Genomic DNA, 24983 nt, shown 5'->3' with positions numbered 1-24983 from the left:
CCCCAGTAGGGGGCATGCAGGAGGCAACCGATCAATGATTCTCTCTCATTGATGTTTCTATCTCTCCCTTCCTCTCTGAAATCAATAAAAATATAATTTAAATGAAAACTGCTTTATTAATATGGATAATTGAGAGGGCCCTCTTTTGGTTTTAGATCAGCGGTTCTCAACCTGTGGGTCGCGCGACCCCTTTGGCGGTTGAACAACCCTTTCACAGGGGTCGCCTAAGACCATCCTGCATATCAGTTATTTACATTATGATTTATAACAGTAGCAACATTACAGTTATGAAGTAGCAACGAAAATAATTTTATGGTTGGGTCACAACATGAGAAACTGTATTTAAAAGGCCAGAAGGTTGAGAACCACTGTTTTAGATGTATTTTTTTATTGAATTTTAGGATAACTGATGTTCTCATAAGAACATGATACTTAATTTTAAATGATGTAACCATGGTAAAATTCTAACTTCACAGGAGCCAGAATCCATTTCCATTTACCATGAGCTTCCTCATTTTATCCCCTCATAATTTCTCTTATATTTTTAGAAAATACAGTATTCTCTCTTTTGTTTTAACTTTTAAAGTATAATTTCAAATTCATATGAAGGTTGCAGAAATGTTAACATTTCTGAATGTTAAAAGATACCTCACTATTTACATTTCACCCAGATGCCCCACTGTTAACATTTCTGAACCATTTGAAAATATGTTGCAGTTACGATGTCCCATTACCTCTGAATACATATGTATTACCTTCATATGAGACTGCTGCACTAAGGAAGCAACTGTGTATATTACCCAACAAGAAGGACACTGTTTTGTATGATCACAGCACAACCCTAGAAATCAGGACCTGAGCACTAATGCACTGTGCTAGTTCAGCCCACAGACCCCATCTTAAGTTCAGTATCATATTGTCTTTGCTTATCATGTGTCTGTTTTTGTCAGATTCCTATTGTACAGTAAAACTTTGATTTTGCAGGTTTCAATTTAAAGGACTTCAGATTTAATGGACAAAATTTCCAGTGAAAAATAAAACCTTGTTAATTTTAAAACGCTTTTAATCAAAATTTGCTTATAATTAACAGGTTATTTTTGTTATTGTTAATTCACTGTTATTTTTAACAAAATTTTAGTATGTAGGCCATATGTTGGAAAAACCACTAGTAATTTCACCAACATAATTATTACATATCTACAACTAAAGTCTACATATTTAAGTTAGAGTCACCATAAACAGTGTTGGGAGAATGATTAGCACATGATCACAGTGAATCTCTCGAGGTGATTGGTTCTGTTTTCTCAGGTGACTTTATGCTGGCTGGTGTTCTGATTTGTGCTAAGCCACGCCCCAGCTATGTGCATTTGTTTACTCATGGTGACTGGTGAATACATGCATTTACTAAACCTATTCAGGATAAATTTAAAATTACAGTATAGAAAATCTCTGTGAAATAATTTTTTTATAATATTTCATTTTAATTACACAAACATGTCTAATAAGTAAAAACAAGTAAACTAATTTGTCAATTTTTTAACATACACATTTGGAAGTCCTGCTTTATTATATATAACCGACTTTCAGCTTTAAAAGACACCACCTTGCCCAAATTAATCCATTATATTAAGGTTTTACTGTATTAACATTTTTCATTTTGTTGATAGTTTCTACTAATTCCCTCCAATATACAGTTAATAATCATGTTGTAGTTATTAGTAAGTGGGAGATACAATAGAATATGTAAATATCCTATTCTTCTTGAGACTTTCACCCACCAGATTGATTCTTGTCTGAATCAGATATTGTGATGGTTGCCACATCGTGGTATTCTAATTCTGTCATTCCTTGTACATTCCTTAGTTGGCCTTCTGCTGTAGGGTAGAGCTTTTCGTTCCCTTCCATTTGTTCTTTTGCTTATATCAGTGTGAACCCATGTTCCATATTATTTTACTCAAAAGTTATCATTTGGTTATCATTATGTTAATGCTCAGATTTCCCCAGACCCAGCTAGTGGGAGTCCCTTTAAGAGTTGGCTTCTGTGTCCTTTAGACAAGTCCCTGTAATTCTTTGGCTAACTTCTCCCTTTGTGGTACAATGTGATGCTACAGGCTTATCTTGTGTATTTCCTCACTCAGCCTTGAAGTCAGCCACTTCTCCAAGGAGCTGTGATTCGTTTTAGTGAAGAATCGCATTTGGAATTGTTGTGGGCAGCAAGAATGGCACCAGGTGTTAGACCAGTGGGGTCAGACCAGATCTGGGTTCAGCAACCTTGGAACTTGAGTTCTAGCTAGGAAAGAATTCAGAGCCAAGACTCAAACTATAAGAGAACATTCATTTGGAAAATCAGAGAGGCAGAAGTTTCATAGAAGAAATGGGCTTAGAAAACAAGTGATAGAGGTAAAGGAAGGGCCCTTGGAGCTTAGAAGTGAGGAAGGTATAGGTGACGTGCCTGGGGAGGATAGAGAAGGGACTGGGGAAGGAAATAGGTGTGCTCCTGGGAGAGCATGCTGGGTCCTCAGTCCTAAGGGTGGAGATTTCAGGGGAGGTCCTAAGGGAAGATGTCAGTAGAATATTCATCAGCTTTCCAGGTGTGTCCTTTCAAGGTCTAGGTCTCCCCCGACTAATTAGTTAGTTGGTGCCAGGGCAGGGGATCATTCTCCAATGCATCTGGTCCTAAGGTCAGCTGTGGGGTTGCTTGTCTGGTTTTGCTGCTTTCCTGGGCCTGGACCTGAGACACAACTGAGGCCTAGATGTTAATCTCTAGGAAAGAAATGTCATGGGATTGGGGTCTAAACCAACAATATGCTAGAGGAGGAAAGGTCACCCTGGGAACGAGATCCGACCCTACAAACGCCCATTGCTAGGCACCCGGGACCTTCTACCCTGGTGACCTTGTGTATCTGGCCCATCATCCTTGCTCTGCTCATGTCTGTCTAACTGCCTGCCACAGAATCAAGACTTGGCAGTGGGTGAACTCAGTGCTACTGGATGCCTTTGCATCTACATCCGTCAAGCAAACAGCCAAGAACTATCTGTTAAATGTACAAATAACACCTGTATGTTTCTTTTTTAAAATAAAAATAGGGCACACTGCTCCCCAATTCCAGTCCAGTACCACCAGGTCTATCCTACCTTTGTCACACTTGCAGTTCCTTCTCAAGCTGTAAGGGTTCTCAATTGCCCTCATTGTACCTGCTGTTTGGCTCACCTCCTACCCCAAGTGTAATTAGCCGTGGTCATGACAGCCCCATCTTCACCTGCCTGGAGCACCAGCCCAAAGGTGGCAGGAGCCACCCCCACTGGTGGCAGGAGCCAGTTCAAATGAAAGCAATCCTTCTCAGTGTCTGTTTTAGAGCCCTAACATGTACACATGAGGGGAAATGAAAAACACTGATAAAAGAAACAAAAATGTGAATGTAAAATTAAGTGTGGTATTGGTGCAGGTGCTTTGAAATTGTTTTGAGGGGGGAGTCAGGAATATTTTACTAAAGTTAGCAAGGTTGACCTCTTGTGTGGGGTGTGGAAGGCTAGATTAGTAAGTGTTCTGGTTCTAAATGTTTGGCTAGATTTGTTTTATAGTTCACTTATGTCAGTACTTCTGAGAAGTCCTGTATTTCAGATTATCTGTCACTTGGTAAGTCCATAAATGTTGAGTTACTGAGTAACGTTAGACATCTGAAGATGTTGTATGTGATGAGTGTGACAGTTATCACAGAGGGGCACATCAGGTAGATGCTAATGAAACATGTAAAGCAGCTTCCTGCTCTTCCCAGAAGCAGGTGTGAAGCTGGTAACTCGAGGTTCTCTGTGTGGAGGATGCAGTGGATGTAACACAGACACTCCCCTCAGGGGTCGGAAGTCTGCCCAGAGGGACAGCAGGCAGTTTTAGTCATTGGTTCAGTGCTGCAGGAAGAAAAGCATAAGGGAACCCTGAGAGGGTTTCTGAAAGGGCCATAAGAGTACACGGGCCCAGTGAAGAGGCTGCTCATCATGCCTGGAGCATAGTGTGTTCTGTCAAGAAACAAGTCTAGAGATGTAAGAAAGGGCCATTTTAGGATGGAAGGGCCTTAATAGAAATCATGCTAAGGCATTTAGACTATAGCATGGACTGGAAAAATGATAGATAAGCTTTAACTTGAAGCTATCCATTGTTAGTTACTTTCTTCAAGATAAGATAGCTGATGGCTCCTATTTTGTGTAATTTAATTATGATCTTAAAATATTTAAAATTTATTCCAGATTTATGGAGTCTGATCTTTCTGTTTAACAGATTTTATTTTCCTGTTGAGGATTATTTTCTTCTCCAAGGTACTTCATAAATGGTTGCCAGATTTGTCCCTGTACCCACCTACCCAAACCCCCATAGTTTTTGTTCCAGTTTACATGCCATTTTGGTAAGAAGTATCATTGAAAAAGTATTAAATAGCCTTCAGTCCTTTTGAAGGTGCTTAGCCTCCAAAAGTAACCTGAAAATTCATTTCCTTTTTACCTTGAATTAAAGTTACAGTAAAATCCTCAATATAATGGACTAATTCAGGCAAGGGACAGTCTGTTAAAGCAGAAAGTCTGTTATATAATAAAGTAGGTTTTCTGAATGTATGTTAAAATATTGACAAATTTGTTAACCCGTTTTTACTTATGTAGACATGTTTGTGTAATTAAATTTAACTATGTATGAAAACTTTAATTTCACAGAAAAGTTTTCTATATGTGTTACTGTAATTTTAAATTTATACTGAATAGGTCTGGTTAAATGTGTGCATTCACCAGTCATCTCCAGTAAACAAATGCACACAGCTGGGGTGTGGCTTAGCACACATTGGAACACCGGCCAGCATGAGTTATATAACTACTTCAGAAAGTCACACAGTGAGACAACAAACCCAGTTACCTCGCAAGATGTGGTGTGATCACATGCTAATCATTTGCCCAGCATTGTTTACGAGCAGTGACACTTGGACTTAAATATGTAGACTATAGCTGTAACTATGTAATATTTATGTCAACAAAATCACTAGTATTTTTCCCCAACATATGGCCTATTTGCTAAAATTTCTTAAAAATAAATTAACAAAAAAAACCTGTTAATTTAATTATTGGTTAAAAGCATTTTAAAATTAACAAGGTGTTAATTTTCACATGTGACACTCATATGACAAATGGACCAGAAATTTTGTCTTTTAAATCTGAAGTCCATTAAATCAGGGTCTGAAAAATTAAGGGTGTACTGTAATTTTATTTGGCTAATTATTCCTGAAACATGTCCTAAATAAGTCAGATTGAGTTAGCATCATCGCCATATCCCTGTTTTGCCACCTTGAACAGAATGCTTAAATTCTTTTTGCTTCCTTCTCAAAAGTAACAGTGCAATATCTTAGTTCTCAAACCCTTTACAGAGCACGGATGACACTGGTTTTCATATGGAGAGATCATAGGTCTGGTAGGAATATTTCAAGATATCATCATGCCTGTTTCAATAGTGAATGTGCTGTTTCATAATATCTTATCATATGGCCACTATTTACAACAGAAAATAACAAATTGTGTGCAAAGATAAAACTAATCTCCAAGTGAGAGAGTTGACACATAAAATAAAATTCTTCAGTCCTGAAGAATTCTGAAGCGTTCAGTTGATGATGGGATGTCATGACCCATTTTTATGTAAGATGAGGAAGATCTGTCAAAATTCAGACTGCATGACAAGAGCCCACAACACGAATGCCACAGCGTTTGGTGAAAATGTTGAACAGAAAATGTATTTATTCAAATAATTTATTGAAATAAGTGAGGGATAAGATTTATATTTAGACATTTTATTGGGCTCTGTTAAAAGAAATCTTGCCTGTAGGAATTTGAAAATACATGGCCCATACATTTTGATGAATTGAAATAGTCAAAATACAGTGTTTCTTATATAACTAGGAACATCAAGGTGTGCAATGGAAACATCCAGAATCCTTCAAACAAACTGTCAAAATCACAAAGGACAAAGTTAATGTTTTTATTAAATGAACTTACCCTCCCCCAAGCAGGCTATTACAGCCCTATTCTGTGTAACAGCATTGCCTAATAACCATGCACATATATCTTCATGGTCAAGTCCCCACATCCAAGAGACTGTTCTCTCACCTCAAAACCAATATCCATTTAATGATACTCGAAGTAATACATAGCTGTTATGGGTATTATATTCAAAAGTATGTTCTAGAAACATTTTGACCAGAAACATTTTTTAGTGCATCACAGCATGCCCAAGGTAAATCCCCTTGAAGAGAGTGAGACTCAATATATTAGTCTGGTGGTTAAAAAAAAAAAATCAGCCTTTGATACTCTATAGACATAAAAAACCCTATAGTGCTTTTTTTTTGCCTTTTTTATAAATTGATTTTTAGAGAGGAAGGGCAGAGAGACATCGATGTGATATACATCAATCAGTTGCCTCCCATATGTGCCCAGACCAAGGATTGAACCTGCAACCTGGGTATGTGCCGACTGGGAATTGAACCCATGATCTTCCGGTGCACAGGATGGTGCTCCAAACTGAACCACACTGGCCAAGGCTTTTTTTTTTTTTTTTTTTTTGCCTTTGAAATAAACTTATAAAACCCAACCGTTAGTGATACTGAGGAGTCATTTCTTTCACAGGTGAAAGCTCACTTAGTATAAGACAAACTGCCACTTATTGTTGCCTTGTTAGGATATAATTTAGTAAATAGGAGGTGCTTTTTTATGTTCTTAGTAAATTATAAAAGTTCTGTGCATTCATCTTTTTTTTTTAGTAATGGCTATTTGTAAATCTTTCAGAATATTCTGAGGAAAGGAGGCCATACAGAAATTGAACCTCAGCATTTCTGTCAAGCTTTTCACAGAGAGAATGATATGCTAATGGTCATCATCAAAAATGAAGATATCTCATCACATTTACATCAAGTAGGTTTGAAAATAACCTTTCTTACAAAGAAATGTGTTCCAGGCCTTTGTTACTCTATAATTATCAGACTTGTCACTGCCTTTTTTTATTTATAATAATTAACTAAGACAGAACTATAAAAAGATACTGATAAATTTTCATATAATAGTAACAAAACTTTCTTTTATAGGAATTATAAAATTTTTCTTAACTCTTTGTTATATTTACCTATTAGTTGAATAAAAGTAATTGGTTCTTCCAAGAAGATCTAACTTACGGGCATAGCGGCAGCCTATCAGGAGGTAGTAACCGATCCCTACAGCACCTATACCAAGTGAAGCCGAAGACAGGGGATGGTGTTAGCTTGTTACCTGCCTGATTACAGGTCCCTAAAGCCTCAGGTGTACTTTTCCCTATCTCCAACCTTTGCAGTTATAGAGACTTTGTATTTACATGTTTATGATGAACTGAGTTAATATTCCTTATGTGTGGTGGAATTATCTATCAGTCATCAAGGTTAAAGTATTTTTAGCTGTCCTGAATCTTGAAACCCTCGGATGAAAAGTGACAAAACCCAGTAAATTTATCTTTTTTGTGGGATCCTTTTGTGTTTATAATAGATTCCTTCTTTGCTGAAGCTCAAGCATTTTCCCAGTGTCATCTTCGCCGGAGTAGACAGCCCTGAAGATGTTCTCAATTACACCTTCCAAGAGCTGTTTCGGACTGGAGGCTTTGTGGTATCAGATGACAGAATATTAGAAACTTTAACATTAGGTTAGCCTTTTAATTTCCTTTCCTGTTTCTTAAGTACTATTTCATGAAAAATATCAACTCAAAATAATGTCAGTCTCTACCTCTTAAGGGCTTAATTTTTGCTGTATGCTACGCTAAGCAGTTTTTTATATAGTTCTCATTCCCAATATGCATGCTCTTAACCTCCCTTGTTTTACTGATTGTCCTTACCACTAAACCAGCTCCTAAGTTCCTTCTCTCAGGATTGTGGCTAAAATAGTCATACATATTTGAGATTTTGTTAAATTTGATTCCTTCACTTGCCAAATGAAGTCAGATACAGATTTTGTTTAGAATCAGTCCTCTTTCATTTCTGTTGCTGTCACACTACCTTACTGATATGGAAATCTAAAAAAATGGTTACTGGAAGTCATGTTAATTATCTGCTTGAACACTCATACAGTTGACCCTTAACAGCGTGAGTTTGAGCTATGTGCATCTACTTATACTTTACCTGAGTAGTTCAAGGGTCAACTGGAGATTGGGAATCTGTCAGGGTAGGGGATCTACTTAAGTTATATGTAGTTAATCCATTGCATGGGCAGTCATTGACCCTAACCCTGAGTTGACCTAGGAGATTGTCAGAGCACAGAGCAGACACTTTTATGTACGATCAAAACCCGCCTAGCTCAAGCATGAATTGTACATGGAAATTGGAGGTGAAAAATATTTGTAGATTCTGTATTTAGAAACGTGGACTTTGCTGTTGCAACTAAACCTCCTATGTGATCTCTATATGTTCAAAGCTTTAACTGCTATGAGTTGCAGTGCTTTCTCTGCAGAGCTCTCTCCTACTGCAGTATGAGTAGGTAGGGCTGAATCGAGGGGCCATAGATTGCTGTATCTTTGAAATACAATATGGGGTCCTATACAGCCATACAAGTGGCAATCAATGATGGTATACACTCAAACACAGGTATTTTTTTTTTTTACAAGTAATAAATTCTGGGCTTTGAGTAGAAAACCAAAAATTTTAAAACACAATTTATTCTATCCTGTAGTTCAACTGAAGGAGATTGTGAAAGCCCTGGAGAAACTAAATGGAAACGGAAGATGGAAATGGTTGCTTCACTACAGGGAAAACAAAAAGCTAAAGGAAGATGTAAGGTAAGGCCTGATGCCAGGTGAGGGCTTGGGCGGGGGTCCTTCTCTTCCCTTTGACAGGGGGATATGGAAATACCATGTGATTCACCCGGAAATATTAAATGTGCTCTGGACTGGTATTATTCAAGGTTAAGTTTGTACTGGAATGGAAATCACCTGCATCACTAAACACAGCATTTAGATCTGTTGGCTGGTTTGGGGATTTTGTTTTTATAGCAGGGCATATTAGTCAATGAAAGTTTTGTGTTGTACTCAAAAGTTTATAGGCATACACTGTGAGTAGCGCTCTCTAGACCAACAGAAGTCAGACATAGGGATCCTAAAATATCTATAGTTATTCAGACTCTGCTACCATAAACTGCAAAAGTAAACTGAACTACGGGCTTGCCACAGTAATGCTTTTTAAGTTGCCTCAGTTATAACTAGGATGGAAAATTGAATTTTACCCTTAAACAATAGATTGCCAATTGGCAGGCCTCTTTAAATATATGGCTAGGATTTTTTTAATCTTCAGAGAGAGAGGAAGGGGGAGAGAGAAATATCGATGTGAGGGGGGAAAATCTATCGATGGCCTCCCGTAAGCAGAGTCTGAACTTAACTATAGATATTTTAGGATCGCTATTCCTGACTTGGAATCAAACCCAAAACCTCTTTGGTGTATGGGACACTCCAACCAACTGAGCCACCCTGCCATTCTACAGCTGGGATTTTTTTAAAGAAAAGTATTTATTGATTCCTTGGCTAAAGGAACTTGGATCTGAGAGTAGCTCCATATCAAAGATGTGCCTCCTGCCTTAACTGGTTTGGCTCAGTGGATAGTGCATCGGCCTGCGGACTCAAGGGTCCCGGGATCGATTCTGGTCAAGGGCATGTACCTTGGTTGCGGGCACTCCCCACTGGGGAGTGTGCAGGAGGCAGCTGATCAATGTTTCTCTCTCATCGATGTTTCTCTCTATCCCTCTCCCTTCCTCTGTAAAAAAATCAATAAAATATATTTAAAAGAAAAAAAAAAGATGTGCCTCCAGGTTCTAATGAGACTGGGAAAGGAAGGCCTGGAGCTCAGAGACAGACTGGAAAAGAACAGATTTGACAAGCCATTTGTTAAATGACTGTTTCAGGCACTGTTAGTTGTTTTACTTCAATTATCTTGCCCTAACTTCATACAGAGTACACATGACAGGCCTCACTTAGGTCAAACTTGGAGTCAGTTAGTTGTAGGCTTTAACTCCAGGATGTTCATCTCTGAAATGTCCATTATTGTGTTTAACCATAGTGATTTCTCCAACGGAAAACAAACCTCAGATGAAACAGCCAAAATTATGGAAGTGCATGAGATGCTGAAAGGTGGCTTAGAAGTTCAAAAAAGGCTCATAGTTAGGAAGCACTAGGACAGGAGGACAACCAAGAGTTAACAGGATCCCAGGCTGTGACCATGCATTCACAGAGAGTTAGCCAAAACAGTAACATGCTCTTCAAATTGTACTTACCTGGCATAAACAGAGCTCATCAGAAAACCTATCAGATTCTTTCAACGTTGGGGGAGTATATCTATAACTAAAACAAAAAGAAAACCCTAGCTTTTAAAAACCACAAAGGGGTTTATAGCCATTGATGGTTACCAATAACTACAAAACCAGCCTCAACTCCATCTCTAGGCTAATTTTGTTACCTAATTTTTCCACTGATTTTTTGAGAGATTAGAAGGGAGGGGAGGGGGTTGTAAGGAGAGAGACACATCAATTGGTTGCCTCCTGCACACGCCTCAACCAGGCCCAGGGATCAAACAGCCCACGTATTTGACTGGGAATGGAACCCGAGGCCGTTCTGTGCTTAGCCAACCCTCTTAACACTAAGTCATACCTGCCAGGGTCTGATTTTTTAATATTTGCAAAATAATGTCACACAAAACTTAACACAGTAAATAGAAACATACAAAGAGTTTCTGTTTATAACAATAAGGAATATAACAGAAAAGTTGGTATCTTAAAACTAGGTACAGTATGATACCAATTGTAAATTGACATATAAGTCTGGAAGGAAATTCACCATTGTGATGTGAACAGTACTTGTCGCTTCAGTGGTGGGATACGTATGGTTTGGTTTTCTCCAGCAAACAGGAAGGAGAATGTGATAGAAAAGACTGACTGGAGAGATGGAATCAAGAGCAGAGGTAGTGATGTTTAAAAGTTAAACATTTTCCTCTAAAAGAGTAAGAAAAAAGCTAGTAAGATGATTTAAAAGGTGAGAAACTAAGGAAAATCTGGCTGCTACATTGTTTTAATCAGAAGTTTAAAGCAGGGGTTTTGAAGAAACTTACAGATTTGGAACCATTGCTATAAAGCAGTGGTTCCCAAACTTATTTTGCCTACCGCCCCCTTTCCAGAAAAAATATTACTCAGCGCCCCCTGGAAATTAATTTTTTTAAAATTTTAATAGCAATTAAACAAAGATATATGTATTAATGTTTCTACCTTTTTCGTAAAATATAGTAAAGAAAGGTGTAAATAAGAAACATTGAAGTTTGAAATTATGAAACTATTTATTGAACTCAGAATAGAAAGGTAATACAAAAAAAAGTTAAAACAAATGCACCTGTGGCCATCACCGCCTCCCCGGATGGCTGCAGCGCCCACCAGGGGGCGGTAGCGCCCACTTTAGGAATAACTGCTATAAAGAATGCATTAAGAGGTCCACTAGAAATTCATATGAAGCTTGCCTGGCGACATTTTTGGAAGTGGTGGTAGATAAATGTGTAGATGTCCCTTCGGCTTGGAATCAGAATGCTATTTTTTCTTTTTTTAATATTTTATTGGGGTTTTTTATAGAGAGGAAGGGAGAGGAATAGAGAGTTAGAAACATCGATAAGAGAGAAACATCCATCAGCTGCCTCCTGCACATTCCCCACTGGGGATGTGCCCGCAACCAAGGTACATGCCCTTGACCGGAATCAAACCTGGGACCCTTGAGTCCACAGGCTGATGCTCTACCCACTGAGCCAAACCGGTTAGGGCACTATTTTTTCTTTTAATCTGTATTTGCAAAGATAGTGCACCTGTAATGTTTTGAAGAGCACATCAAGACAATGACTTCTAGGAAGGCAAGTGTATGGTGGAAAAGAACAGGGACAAAGGATCTCAGTTGGTTTTATGGGAAGTAGTTAAACTAAGAATGTAAGTATAGTGAAGGCAAGAGAAGATTTGGGAATAAAACAAAATTAAGATACAGTAAAAAAGAAACTTACACTGAATCTGAATTTAACATTTCTATGTATTTTCCAGAGTGGATTCAATTGCACATAAGAAGAACTTAATATTGAAATCCTACCAGAGTGCAGATATCATTGAATTGCTTCATTATCACCAGTGTGACTCTCGGTCATCAACAAAAGCAGAACATTTAAAATGTCTCCTAAACCTGCAAATTCAGCATATCCATGCCAGGTTTGCTGTCTTCCTAACAGGTAAAGTCATACAGACTTAGTACTGCCTCAGTTTTATATCATCAATCAGTTAATGCCCAAATGGGTCAACTCTAGGAGTCATTGAATGCCATAAGATAAATGGATAGAGATCCAAGATCAGTTGTCAGCCTGATAATGGCTGGGTGAGGGGTACTGTCTATTTAATAGTCCTCAAACAGTTTCTTTCTTTTAAGTTTCATCATCTCCTTACTTAATTTTATACTTAATCCCCTAATTTTTAATGTTTCATGTGAATCTTCACCAAACATTTAAAAATTAAGGAATGACTCTTTTGTCATTTATCAGTGGTTTCCCAGCACTCTTCCCACCCCCTTCAAACTTTTTTTTTTTTTCTTCCTTCACTAGAACCAGACTCCTTTTTCCTCCCACATTAGGAAGTTTCACACAAGTTTTCTTAAACAAAGGGGGTTCTGCTACTTTTAAAAAGGTACATTTAAATGTTGAATAACTGTTATACACACCTGGAACTAATATAATATGTCAATGATACTTTTTAGAAAGTACATTAATGCATTTTTTACCAAAAAAGGATATTTTTCTTTTTACAGAGAAGCCTGTCTCCAGAGAAGTCTTTGAAAATAGTGGCATCCTTGTTACAGATGTAAATAACTTTATTGAAAATATACAAAAAGTAGCAGCTCCATTTAGGAGTAGCTATTGGTAAGAACACTTCTCCTGCAACTCTCCCATGTCAGCTGGAATTGAGGGAAGATACTGACGTTTGTGTCTAGGAGGCAAACAGTTGTTCAAAAACTCTGTTCTTTACCTTATGTGTTATGCTGTAAATTAAAAATAACTCTATTTAGGGATGAAATTCTAAAGTATCCACTAATGAAATAACCAACCCAATTACCCATTTTCTGTGTGATGTGCATTTTCACCTGCAGTGCATCCTGATCACGGAGACATATGATGTAACCTTTACAATGCATAGAAATTTTCCCATTAGGTAGCATACTATTTATAAAATAGTTGTTGGTTATTTTGTTTTAAAGATGAAATTATCAATTTTATTTAACCAGGTTATTCAATTGTAACTTGCCTAGACATCAGTGATGCCAACAACAAATTAGTATTTTCCCTTTTCTTTAAAAAACTTTAAGACACCTATTAAAAAGTCTTCCCTTCTCATAATTGAAACAAATCAATGTTCTACAACTTAGCGGAAAATTCCTTTCATTTTTTTACATTTTGTTTAAATGGCTTCATTTACAATGACACATTCACTTTGGGTTGCAGTGTTAAATATTTTGTTTTAAATTAACTAATTTAAAGCTATTAATTGAATTTAGTTAAAAATAATTTTATAAACATGTCTACTCAGTTGTAGCAAAAATTAGTCTATTTTAACCAATAGCTTTATTTTTGCATGTTAATGTCAGCAACACTTAAGAAATGCATATTAGTCTGTTTTAGAAGTTTTTACTACCCTTGTAAAGACTATAATCTCTTAAGTGTTTCATTTGCTATTATTCAAACACTACATAAAGTTAACCTTTTTTCCAAAATGGTACAAATTTATAAACTGTCATCTTCTACTTATTTTGTAAATAGTGCACTTACAAAATCAACTCTGAGAATAATCACTTATTTATGATGTTAGAAATAAATAAAATCTGTAAACATGAAAACCAAGCAAAAAACATTTGTAAGACACTTAACATCTATTTGGAACACAAGTTTTTATAACTAATTTGTTTCATTTTTCTAATAAAGACAACTAAAAAGTCAATTGTTTCTGCAAGGACTTCATAGCAAAAATTGGAGTTTGTCAGGAGAGTTGTATCACTTTTTAAGCCACTTAAGCAAGAATGACTGGGTTCCAGAGGAATACTATCACTTGTATCGTTTTGGTCCTCATCTGTCAGTTTAGTCCCAGCAGACCCGCCCAGTGTTTTCCCCTCCCAAGGTCTTGTGCACTGAGCTGCAAGCTACAGAAAAAAAAAGGGCGGGGCTGTTAGAACTATACAGAAACTTCTTTCAAAAGCCATTCATCTACTTTGTATACTTCTTACCCAAACAAAAGTGCCAATCTCACTATTTATAAGTTTTAATTATTTGACACTAGCTTTTGCTTAGAAACCCATTTTTTACCTCAGGGATAAGATTCTAATAAGAGGATCATAACACTAAGTTGATTTGAAATTACTAAGGAAAAGGAAACATTTATTGAGCACCTACTACTACCACCTGTCAGGTGCTATCTGTCCAACATAGTCATCTTTCAAGTTGTACCTCAAATGTTCATCTCCCCTTACTGAAAAGCCTTCCAACATCCAACCCCAAGGCCATCAGTCCCATACCACCATTTCTTTATTTTAACTTAACCAAGTCACAGAACAACGGGTCTAACCTGGACTATAGGCTCTTACAGAAACTGTGCCTTCATCATTTTTGGACCCCATTGGCCTGGGACATAAAGTCCTGATATCTTTGCTTTCTATTTAATACTAACCAGTTCGTACATTTTGCATGTTTGACTATATATAGCAGGCTAATTTTTAAGTTGATAATTTTGTATGGTCTGAGAATAATGTTAGAAATATCCTTTTGGCTCTTGGCAGAAAAAAGGTTCCCCACCCCTGACATAAAGTAGTGGTTCTCAACTTGTCGATTTTGTCCCCCAGGATATGTTATAACATCTGGAGACATTTTTGGTTCTCGGGCTAGGGAGGTGCTCCTGGCATCTAGGAGTGATGTCAGAGGTGCTGTTAAACATCATACAATGCACAGGACAGTCCCCCATAACAAAGAAGTATCTGGCCAAAACAAGTAGTGTGAGATTTAGAAACTGAGCTAATGTAAATCAGATAATCTGAATAATAATCTAAATTATTATCCGAATTACTTCAACAGATTAGTCATATGTCCTAATAATGTCCTTTAGACATAACTGTAAGAATCAAATTCAGCCTGTAAGAATGCAGTTAAGATGTCTTCATTCGTCTGGTAGCTATTACTGTATAATGCTAAGAGAGTGAGGAGGTCCCAGTTAAAAACAATTTCTAACTACAATTTACATTACCTGAAAATCTTTTTTTTTTTTTAAATATATTTTATTGATTTTTTACAGAGAGGAAGGGAGAGGGATAGAGAGTCAGAAACATCGATGAGAGAGACACATCGACCAGCTGCCTCCTGCACACCCCCCACTGGGGATATGCCTGCAACCAAGGTACATGCCCTTGACCGGAATCGAACCTGGGACCTTTCAGTCCGCAGGCCGACGCTCTATCCACTGAGCCAAACCAGTATGGCATTACATGAAAATCTTTTAAAGCACCTATCTACCTGATAATTAACTTGTTCTCTTACAAATGCTACCTATAAGCAGAATTATCAAAGGCAGTAACTTGCATTTGAATAAAAAAAGAGTACTTGTTAACCACTACTAAGAATATCTAAGCCCTAGCCAGTTGCTCAGTGGTTAGAGCGTAGGCCCTCAGACTAAATGGCCCCAGATTCGATTCCAGTCAAGGATACATATAGTGGTTGCAGACCCCATCCCTGGTCCTGATTGGGACAAATTCGGGAGGCAACCAATCAATGTATCTCTCTCCCATCAATGTTTCTCCTTCCTTCTCTCCCCCCCTCCCTTCCACTCTCTCTTAAACATCAACAGAAAAACATCCTTGGGTGAGGATTAACCAAAAAAAGAAAAAGAAAAAAAGAATATCAAGAGTTTCACAGTTAAACTGAGTCAAGAGTATAATTTAGGGTTTACTCACAATGAAGCCAGACTTGATTCTCTATCCATCCAAGTTTGAAGCGTCACATGCTGTCAGTAACTGAGCACAGTTCCACGCCAGCATCTCTCCTAGCATCAGTTTCAGCTCTACCGAGGGAATAAACAACTGCATCATGGCCAGCACAATACTTATAGCTCTTAAACATCAGGGCACAAACAGACCAATCGAGAGGGACTTGGTTTCCAGAGTCTGGCTTTATTTTGCAGTACAGAAATCATTTGGAGCCATTTTGAGGCAGACATCATTGAAGGAGAGGCTCTGTCAAATCAATACTGCATTGCAGCTTGGTCCGTTGAAAAGGCCACACCTGGGATATGATAGAAGCTTCTACATTTACCTGCTTTATGATAGTTTTCTATCTCCTTTGCTCTCATCAATTAGATTAAAACACACACACAGGTATCCCCCAAAATGACTCTTGAAGTCTGGAGTTCAGAATTTTAAGCCCACATAAACCAAACCTGTGGTGAGGCTACATAGACACTATCATAATACTTGACAGGGCCAAAATGTAAATCTATAGTGAAAACTTCGGTATGCTTTCCCAAATTATGGAATATTTGATTTCAAATCTCCTTAATATTAAGGACAGATGGCACGCAAATTGATCCAGCTCTTGAGCAGCAGAAGCACATAACTGTAAAGGTTACACTGATTAAAAGATACAAATACTGTATCAAGATCTTTGTATCAGTATCACAATGTTTTTTTAAAACTTATCCTTCACTAGAAAAAAAAAGCCAGCATTGGTTAAACAGTACAGAATATGGTCACCTGCCAATTCTCAACAGCCACTCCATGAATACAAGTTAATACATGATATTAGAAAGGGGAGGAATATTTACTGGTGCAGTGCTCTGCAATCTCTCAGTTTGGATTATAAAAGCAGGCCTTACAATACTGATTTCATACAATATGCATTATTTGCCAATTTTAAGTCTGTCCTAATTAGATGATAACATGTACTGCTGTTAGTCTTCCCCATAGATGTCATTTTTCTTGCGCTTCATTTCCTCAAAGTCAAACTCTGATCCTGTCATCCTCTTATAGATGTCTTTAATATCATCACAGGTTGTCTCAAAGTGAGTTGTAGCATCATATGTACGGGAAATAAAGATCTGAAAATAAAAATTAGAAAGACTTGAAACTAAGGAAATCTCCCAATAAAACGTGATAATACCCTTTTCAGATCACCACACTCACCTGGCTTTCTGTTCCCAAATCTTTTGGTACAAGCAGGTCACTGATGCTGACGAATCTGAAAGAGAAAAAGAATTAAGTGAGCAGGTGAGCTGACCCCACACCCATTCACTGCTTTGCTTGAAATTCAAAACCCAAAGGATGAGATCGGTGGGGATGATGGTTGCTTGCTTTCTTCTCATTGGGTTTGCCCCACCAGGGAGCAAAATCCAAAATTAATCTAGGATTTTAGCTGATATAAATAATCACGTCACTTACTTCTGTTCAATTGGTTCCAAGAGCTCCAAAGCTGGTCTGATCTCTTTCTCGGGTTCCTTGGTCTCCACAGTTGTACTGACTATGGCAATGTACTTCCCTTGTGCTGCCACGTTGTGTGCAGAGGAGATCATGCAGACATAGATATCTGGAAACAAGTAATGCCAGCTCACTGCCAAGGTTTGTAAAACGTGGGCATCGGATGTGTACACTCAGTCTCACCCGTATTTCGAGGTGTGAATTAAAATTACTTGGAATAGCTTCTAAGCTTAAGTTCTATGTATATGGAGGTAACGGTCATACACAGAATATGCCAATATTCAGCAACTTTCTGGCCTTTTGGAGATCAAGGATTTATGAGGCAGTGAACTACTGCACTTGAAAATGAAATTTCTCTTCCCAGCATTGTCCCAGCTAACTGTGGAAACCTGGCAAACCATATTAACTGCTCTGAGGTCTTCTGCCTCTCTAAACATTGCATTGCAAAAGGTTTTGAATGGCTAAGAAAGGTTTCATTAAGTACAGATGCTCCTCAACTTACAGAGGGGTTATATCCTGATAAGCCCATCATAAATACCGGAAGTCAAAATGCATTTAATACACCTAACCTACCAAACATCATAGCTTAGCTGAGCACACCTTAAATGTGCTCAAAAGAGTTACTTTAGCCTATAATTGGTCAAAATCATCTAACACAGTCTATTTTGTAATAGTGTTGAGTATATCAATTTATTCAATACTGTGCTGAAAAGAAAAAATAATGGTTGTATAGTTAATCACTTTTGCACCAACTTGATAAATCGTTAAGTCAAACCATTGTTAAGTGGGGACCTTCTATATTGACTTCTCACATATTTACTATAAAATTACAAATCAGCAAAAGCTATTCTTGAGTTGGCATAATAAACTCATATAATTCCATAGGTCTAGTTGTCTGTATACCACTAAGTAACTACATTAATTTCAAAAACAGAAAACAATTACTGGGCTCCCTTTTACTTTCACCAACCCAGGGATCTGCTTGGGAACCCTTTAAAAATTACTTGAGTACAACTCCCTTTGTTCTAGTAATAAATCTTCTGTTATTGGGATTCCTATACAGAAAAATTAAATACAGATAGCTTTTAATTGTCTTTTTCAAAGCCAAAAAACTTCTTTTAGTTGAATTTTTGATAAAAGATTTAGGACTTCAGGAAGAGGTAGTAGATGAAATCTGGTTAAAGCAAATAAATCAGGAATTACAATTTTAGAAATCCTGATCTTAGAGACTAATAAGTTTATAAATAATGACAGAGAAGCACCATTATCATCATCTCAAAATAGCGGTGTCAGGTCACTAATAAGCTAAGCCTTTACAGGCACGTAATGTTGGAACTGGAGAAACGGAACTCATCTTAGTTCAGCCTCTGAATTCCACAGATGAGGAATCGGAGGTCCAAAGCAGTGAATACAAACCTGAGGCAGGACTCCTAGGCTAATTTAATTTGTCCATTTAATGTGATGATTTAGGATCTCAACTAAAAGGGATCCATCATATTTTGTTTCCCATGTGTTAAAAAGCTAAGGCTTTTTCACTATAATAGAGCAAATAAAATTGGGAACTTTGGATAAAATACAAAGTAAATTTTGTCTACTAAAATTCTACAAACATCTGGCTGATCTCCAAAACTTACCTGACTTCCGATTGACCTGGTTCTGTGGAATAATGATCTGGCAGGAGTTGGCATCATTGGTGTTCTTGATGGGGTGACTGAGAATACAGATAACACGAATCACCTGACCCACTTTTTCTACCCGATCTTTTACATAGCTAGGGTCACAGATGAGCTGCTTACAACGAGCAATCTGTAACAAAACATTTAAAGATGTTACAATATTTGGTGTCCATGATGTTTTTAGACAGTATACTGATGCCATTGTCTCTTGAATATAATCTCTTACTGTTCTCACATTAACTGCAGAAATTAATTGAACTATAAGATAACTATTAAAACTAGCTCTGCCAAAAAAAAAAAAAAAAACTAGCTCTGACAACAATCTCTACAAATTTTCCTGGAACAAATTCATTAATTCTAAATCCTATTCAAATATTAGGAAAGTTGTTGCAGTGTTCAGGAGTTTTAGAACTAGGCAGATCAGTGTTCACATCCTGGCTTTTTGCAATCTCAAAGGTGGTTGTTGGAATAAAGTGAAAAAGTATAATTAGGGGTTGTCATTATATGAGAAGTACCAAGTAACAACTCTTTAGTAAAATGTTCCATAAATAGTACTAGCATTACAAACAGACCAAAATATTTTAACACTAGACTTTTTAAGTAAAACTTAAGTTGCAAGATATATATTACATCTTCTTCCCCTTGTATATCAAAGCCTTGAAATTTCCTAAGTAGCAGCAGCTGTGTGAAGCAAGGAAGAATGGGAGGAGGGAAGGGGGCTGCAATAAAAAGGATTTTGAGCCCTGGCTGGGTGGCTCGGCTGGTTGGAGCATCATCCCATAAACCAAAAGGCTAAAGGTTTAATCCCAGTTGGGGCCCTATGGGAGGCAACGATCAATGTTTCTTCCTCCCACCACCGCCCCCCCCCAAAAAAACAATAAAAACATATCCTCAGGTGAAGATTTAAATAAAATGGACTTTTAGATAGCAAATAAAAACATTAGCCATATTTCCCAAACACCTGTTATGCTGAAAAGGCATAGGTAGTTAACAAAAGATCTGCAACAGTAAAAGTTCAGATGGCCAACTACTGAGTGTTGCTTATATGGTCTTAACCCATGGAATACCATCAGGAATACCAAAATTTTTTTTTGCCCAGTCAGCATGGCTCAGTGGTTGAGCGCTGACAGAGGAACCAAGAGGTTGCCGGGCCCTAACTGGTTTGGCTCAGTGGATAGAGCATCAGCCTGCGGACTGGAGGGTCCCAGGTTCGATTCCGGTCAAGGGCATGTATCTTGGTTGCGGGCACATCCCCACTAGGGGATGTGCAGGAGGCAGCTGATTGATGTTTCTCTCTCATTGATGTTTATAACTCTCTATCCCTCTCCCTTCCTCTCTGTAAAAAATCAATATAATATATTTAAAAAATAAAAAAAGAGGGTGCCAATTCAATTCTTGGTCAGGGCACATGCCTCAGTTGCAGCCCCATCCCCAGTGCGGGGCATGCAGGAGGCAGCCAATCGATTCTCTCTCAGCACTGATGTTTCTATCTCTCTATCCTCTCCATTCCTCTCTGAAACCAATAAAAAAGAAAATATTTGTGTGTGTGTGTATGTATACATATATATTTTTTAAAACTTAGTTTCTGAGTTTCCTTTTTGAGCATTTCAGTTTGTAAGAGGCGAAAGTTCATGGCAGTGGAATGATCTGGTTTGCAGACCAATAGCATCTGCCTCACCTGAGAGCCTGGAAGAAAATGCAGCCCCACCTCTGAACATTTACTGAATCAGAATATGCCCTTCAACAAGATTAACTATGGCCAGGCAGGTGCGGCTCAAGTGGTTGAGCATCAACCGATGAACTAGGAGGTCACACTTCAATTCCCAGTTAGGGCACATGCCCAGGTTGCGGGCTCTATCCCCAATAGGGAGCATACAAGAAGCAAGCCCATCAATGATTCTCTCCATTGATGTTTCTCTCTCTCTCTCCCTCTCCCTCTCCCTCCTGAAATCAATAAAAATACGTATTTTTTAAATTAACTGATTTATATTCAATTCAAATTTGAGAAATTACTCAAAACTCCACCTAGCCAGCTCCACAGATGAACCCCAAATTAAATGTTAACAATTAACATTGATGCCAGGCCAGCATGGCTCAGTGGTTGAGCATCAACCTATGAACCAGGAGGTCCCGGTTCATTTCCCAGCCAGGGCACATGCCCGGGTTGTGGGCTCAATCCCCAGTATGGGCATGCTGGAGGCAGCCGATCAATGATTCTCATTATTGATGTTTCTTCTATCTCTTCTCTCCCACTTACTTCCTCTCAAAGCAATAAAAATCTAATAAAAGAGAAACATGCAAATTGACTGTACCTCTGCTACACCCACAAGCCACGCCCACCAGCCAATCAGGAGCAAATATGCAAATTAACACAACTAAAATGGCGGCGGCCACAGAGCTGGAGCAAGCAGGAGGCTTGGGTTGCCCCCGGCAATGGAAGAAGCCAAGCTTCCCGCCTGCCCTGCCGGCCCTGAGCTCCGCTCAAGGCTACAAGTTTCAATTAGAGTAGATAAATCCCAGGTACCTGCTTCCAGCCTGCAGCCGTGGCCAGCCTGAATACAGCCCTCAGTCCCTCACCCAGGCTGGCCAGGCACCCCAGCGGGACCCCCACTCTGAAGGCGGTGTGGCCAGCCAGAAAACAGCCCTCATAGCCCCTCACCCAGGCTGGCCACACACCCACAGGGTGCGGATCCCCGCTGGAGGGCTTGACCAGCCTGCAAACAGCCATCAGCCCCTCACCTAGGCTGGCCAGGCACCCCAGTGTGGACCCCCACCCTGAAGGGGCTGTGGCCAGCCTGCAAACAGCCATCAGCCCCTCACCCAGGCTGTCCAGGCACCCCAGTGGGGACTGCCACCCTGAAGAGGGTGTGGCCTGCCTGAAAACGGCCCTCAGCCCCTCACTCAGGCTGACCAGGCACCCCAGCAGGACCCCCACCCTGATCCAGGACACCCTTCAGGGCAAACCAGCCAGCCCCCACCCATGCACCAGACCTCTATCCTATATAATAAAAGGGTAATATGCAAATTGACCCTAACAGCAGAACCACTGGGAATGACTAGTCACTATGACACACACTGACCACCAGGGGGCAGACGCTCAATGCAGGAGATGCCCCTGGTGGTCAGTGAGCTCCCACAGGGGGAGCTCTGCTCAGTCACAAGCCAGGCTGACAGCTGCCAGCACAGTGGTGGTGGTGGGAGCCTCTCCCGCCTCCTCAGCAGCGCTAAGGATGTCCGACTGCAGCTTAGGCCTGCTCCCCTCTGGCGAGTGGACATCCCCCGAGGGCTCCCAGGCTGCCACAGGGATGTCTGACTGCCAGCTTAGGCCCGATCCCCTGGGGAGCAGACCTAAGCCAGCAGGTAGACATCCCCCCGAGGGGTCCCAGACTGAGAGAGGGCACAGGCCAGGCTGAGGACTCCCCCAAGTGCATAAATTTTTGTGCACCGGGCCTCTAGTATATATATAAAAAAATGTTAAAATTTAACAATTTATTAAATTATAATAACAAAACAGTATTGCCTAATAAGCCCAATTTCAACAAATAAATTATAAGTGGTACTAACAAAGCTAAACTTAAATAAATTTGAGACAGGCATCAACCCATAGTATATACCACTTAGCACTCATCCATAATGCACATTTTATAGTCTCAAGAGGAAGCAACAATCAACAAAACAAAGTATTGATCTGTTTTCTTAAAGCACAGACTCATTAACTAGTCCTTAATCATAATGAATACCAGTTTGTTATAAGAAATCAGATATCCATGTAGTCTGAAATCTAGCATAAGTGTCCATACCAAATTTAAGTACTTATTAGATAAGTTTTCTTTACAAGAACACAGTATATTTTAATAGTAAATGCTACTTTACCTCTCCTTCAGATTTAACACCAATCACTTTTCCATTTTGCACAATTATTTCTTCAATTGGTTTATTCAGCATGTAGGTACCTCCATAAATAGCACTTAGCCTAAAAAATTTATTAAATTACAATTGGTAATTTATAATTGTTTCAACTACTAAAGTCTACTTTCCTAGATCTTAATTATAAGCAATATTTATCTGCTCAATTTTCTTCCAAAAGGCATTAGTTTAAAAGTCATTAGAGCATCAATTATAAAAAATAATGAAATATCATATTCAATGATGAATAGTAAGTAAAAAAAAAAACAAAAAGCAGACCAATAATGAAAGAATAGCTTAAATGTGTCCAATCCTCTTACATATAAATAAAACTATCAAGAAGCACTGGAGAGTGACTAAACACAGGCAGAAACTGGGGGGAAAACTTGGAAGGAGGCAACTGGATGAAATATTTATGTGGTTTATATGGATGAGTCTTCCCCTGAGGGAAAGAACTCCCCAGGCCTTATAACATGGAATAGCTATAACAGAAGAAAAAGCCTGTGGTCTTATCATCATGAGATGACATAGGACAGAATTTGGGGTTGTCAATGGAGATGAAAATTGGGGGTTGGGAGGGAATCCTACAAACAGTAGCCACCAAATCTGTAAAATCTCTTCCATCCTTAGCTAACTCCAGAAGTACTTCCACATGAGGCAGACTCCAATAAAGCCAGCAAAAAAGCAGTAGCTGAAAAGCAAAAAGACTTGAGCAGAGATTACAGCTGTAGGTCATAAGGACAAACGAGTCTGAAGTCTGAAACTGCCTTATTAAATTAGGAGCTTGGCAGACACCCTGGGCTTTCCACGGAAACCCTAGTACCAACTGTTCCAGGACTAATAAGTCGGCCAAGGACAAAAGACCCCCTTTAAAAAGGCATAAAATCAAAACTCCAAAATTCAAAGTGAGCTTATCTGCCAATTTGGAAATTAATACTCTTCAGAGAAAGACTCCAGCATCTCTACAATGTACCAGTAAATATGTCCAGTATATGCTAAAAATTATAAGATATAACAAACAAAAAAATGTGATCCAAAGAGGATAAGCAATCAACATAAACTGACCCATATTACTGATGTTTAAAAAATGCAGAAGGTTAAAGACAATTATTAGAAATATGATCAAGGATGTCTGGATCGGTGTGCTCAGTGGTTAGCTCAATGGTTACTGTTTCAGCCTGTGCACAAAAGGATTGTGGATCCAATTCCTCATGAAGGGCATGTACCTGAGCTGCAGGTTCAATCCCTGGTCCCAGTTTGGGCATGTGTGGGAGGCAACCTCTTTCACATCAATGTTTCCCTGTCTCTCACTCTCCCCTCTCTCTCTCTCCCTCTCATTCTCTCTAAAAATCAATTGCAAAAAATATCCTCAGTTGAGGACTAACAAAACAAAACAAGAAAATTTGCAAACATCCTTATTCAAGGATACATGTTCAAGAATGTTATAAATATAGGAGAGTCAAAATGAGTTACACAGCATCTCACAAGATAAATTAAAACTGTATTTGAAAATAGAAATTCTAGATCTACAAAGTATAATATTAAAAAAAATTAAAACACACTGAATGGGATTATCAGCTTATTGGAAATAACAGAAACAAGAGTCAGTGAACTTGAGGACAAATGAACAGGCATTATCCAATGAAGTAAGGAGAGGGAAAAAAATAGACAAAAAAATGAGCAGTGCTGGCCAAGTAGCTCAGCTGACATTCTCTCGATATGCCAAGGTTGTTCGATCCCAGTGTAGGCTCATACAAGAATCAACCAATGAATGCATATATGGCTGGAACAAAAAAATTGATGTTTCTCCCCCCACCCCCCCACCCCCCCATGAACTCTCTCTCTCTCTCTCTCTCCCTACGAACCAG

The 24983-nt window shown here is 38.7% G+C and overlaps 2 protein-coding genes across 10 annotated transcripts in view; one reads left to right on the top strand and one right to left on the bottom strand.

Annotated features, from left to right (window-relative positions):
• TASOR2 (transcription activation suppressor family member 2) overlaps positions 1-14022 on the top strand; it is an 88273-nt gene extending 74251 nt beyond the window's left edge. For 5 of the 8 annotated variants that reach the window (XM_036342168.1, XM_036342206.1, XM_036342203.1 and 2 more), the window contains 5 exons: positions 6808-6933; positions 7534-7687; positions 8707-8812; positions 12088-12269; positions 12839-14022. In XM_036342168.1, coding sequence (XP_036198061.1) covers positions 6808-6933; positions 7534-7687; positions 8707-8812; positions 12088-12269; positions 12839-12954 — 684 coding nt within the window. In that variant the 3' untranslated portion in view covers positions 12955-14022. Of the gene's footprint in view, positions 1-2138; positions 4570-6807; positions 6934-7533; positions 7688-8706; positions 8813-12087; positions 12270-12635; positions 12718-12838 lie in introns of those variants that run through there. The other 3 variants (XR_004973069.1, XM_036342178.1, XM_036342196.1) reach the window with 3 other exon arrangements.
• Positions 14023-16214: 2192 nt separating this feature from the next.
• GDI2 (GDP dissociation inhibitor 2) overlaps positions 16215-24983 on the bottom strand; it is a 45416-nt gene continuing 36647 nt past the window's right edge. For both annotated transcript variants that reach the window (XM_036342207.1, XM_036342208.1), the window contains exons 7-11: positions 23083-23182; positions 19168-19339; positions 17498-17642; positions 17243-17297; positions 16215-17157 (exon numbers count right to left, since the gene is read on the bottom strand). In XM_036342207.1, coding sequence (XP_036198100.1) covers positions 17011-17157; positions 17243-17297; positions 17498-17642; positions 19168-19339; positions 23083-23182 — 619 coding nt within the window. In that variant the 3' untranslated portion in view covers positions 16215-17010. The remainder of the gene's footprint in view (positions 17158-17242; positions 17298-17497; positions 17643-19167; positions 19340-23082; positions 23183-24983) is intronic.

This window comes from Myotis myotis, unplaced genomic scaffold (assembly GCF_014108235.1).
Source record: "Myotis myotis isolate mMyoMyo1 unplaced genomic scaffold, mMyoMyo1.p scaffold_m19_p_1, whole genome shotgun sequence".
NCBI classification, from domain to species: Eukaryota; Metazoa; Chordata; class Mammalia; order Chiroptera; family Vespertilionidae; genus Myotis; species Myotis myotis.
Note: the sequence above shows the minus strand (reverse complement) of the source record. Positions and strands in the feature narration are given on the sequence as shown.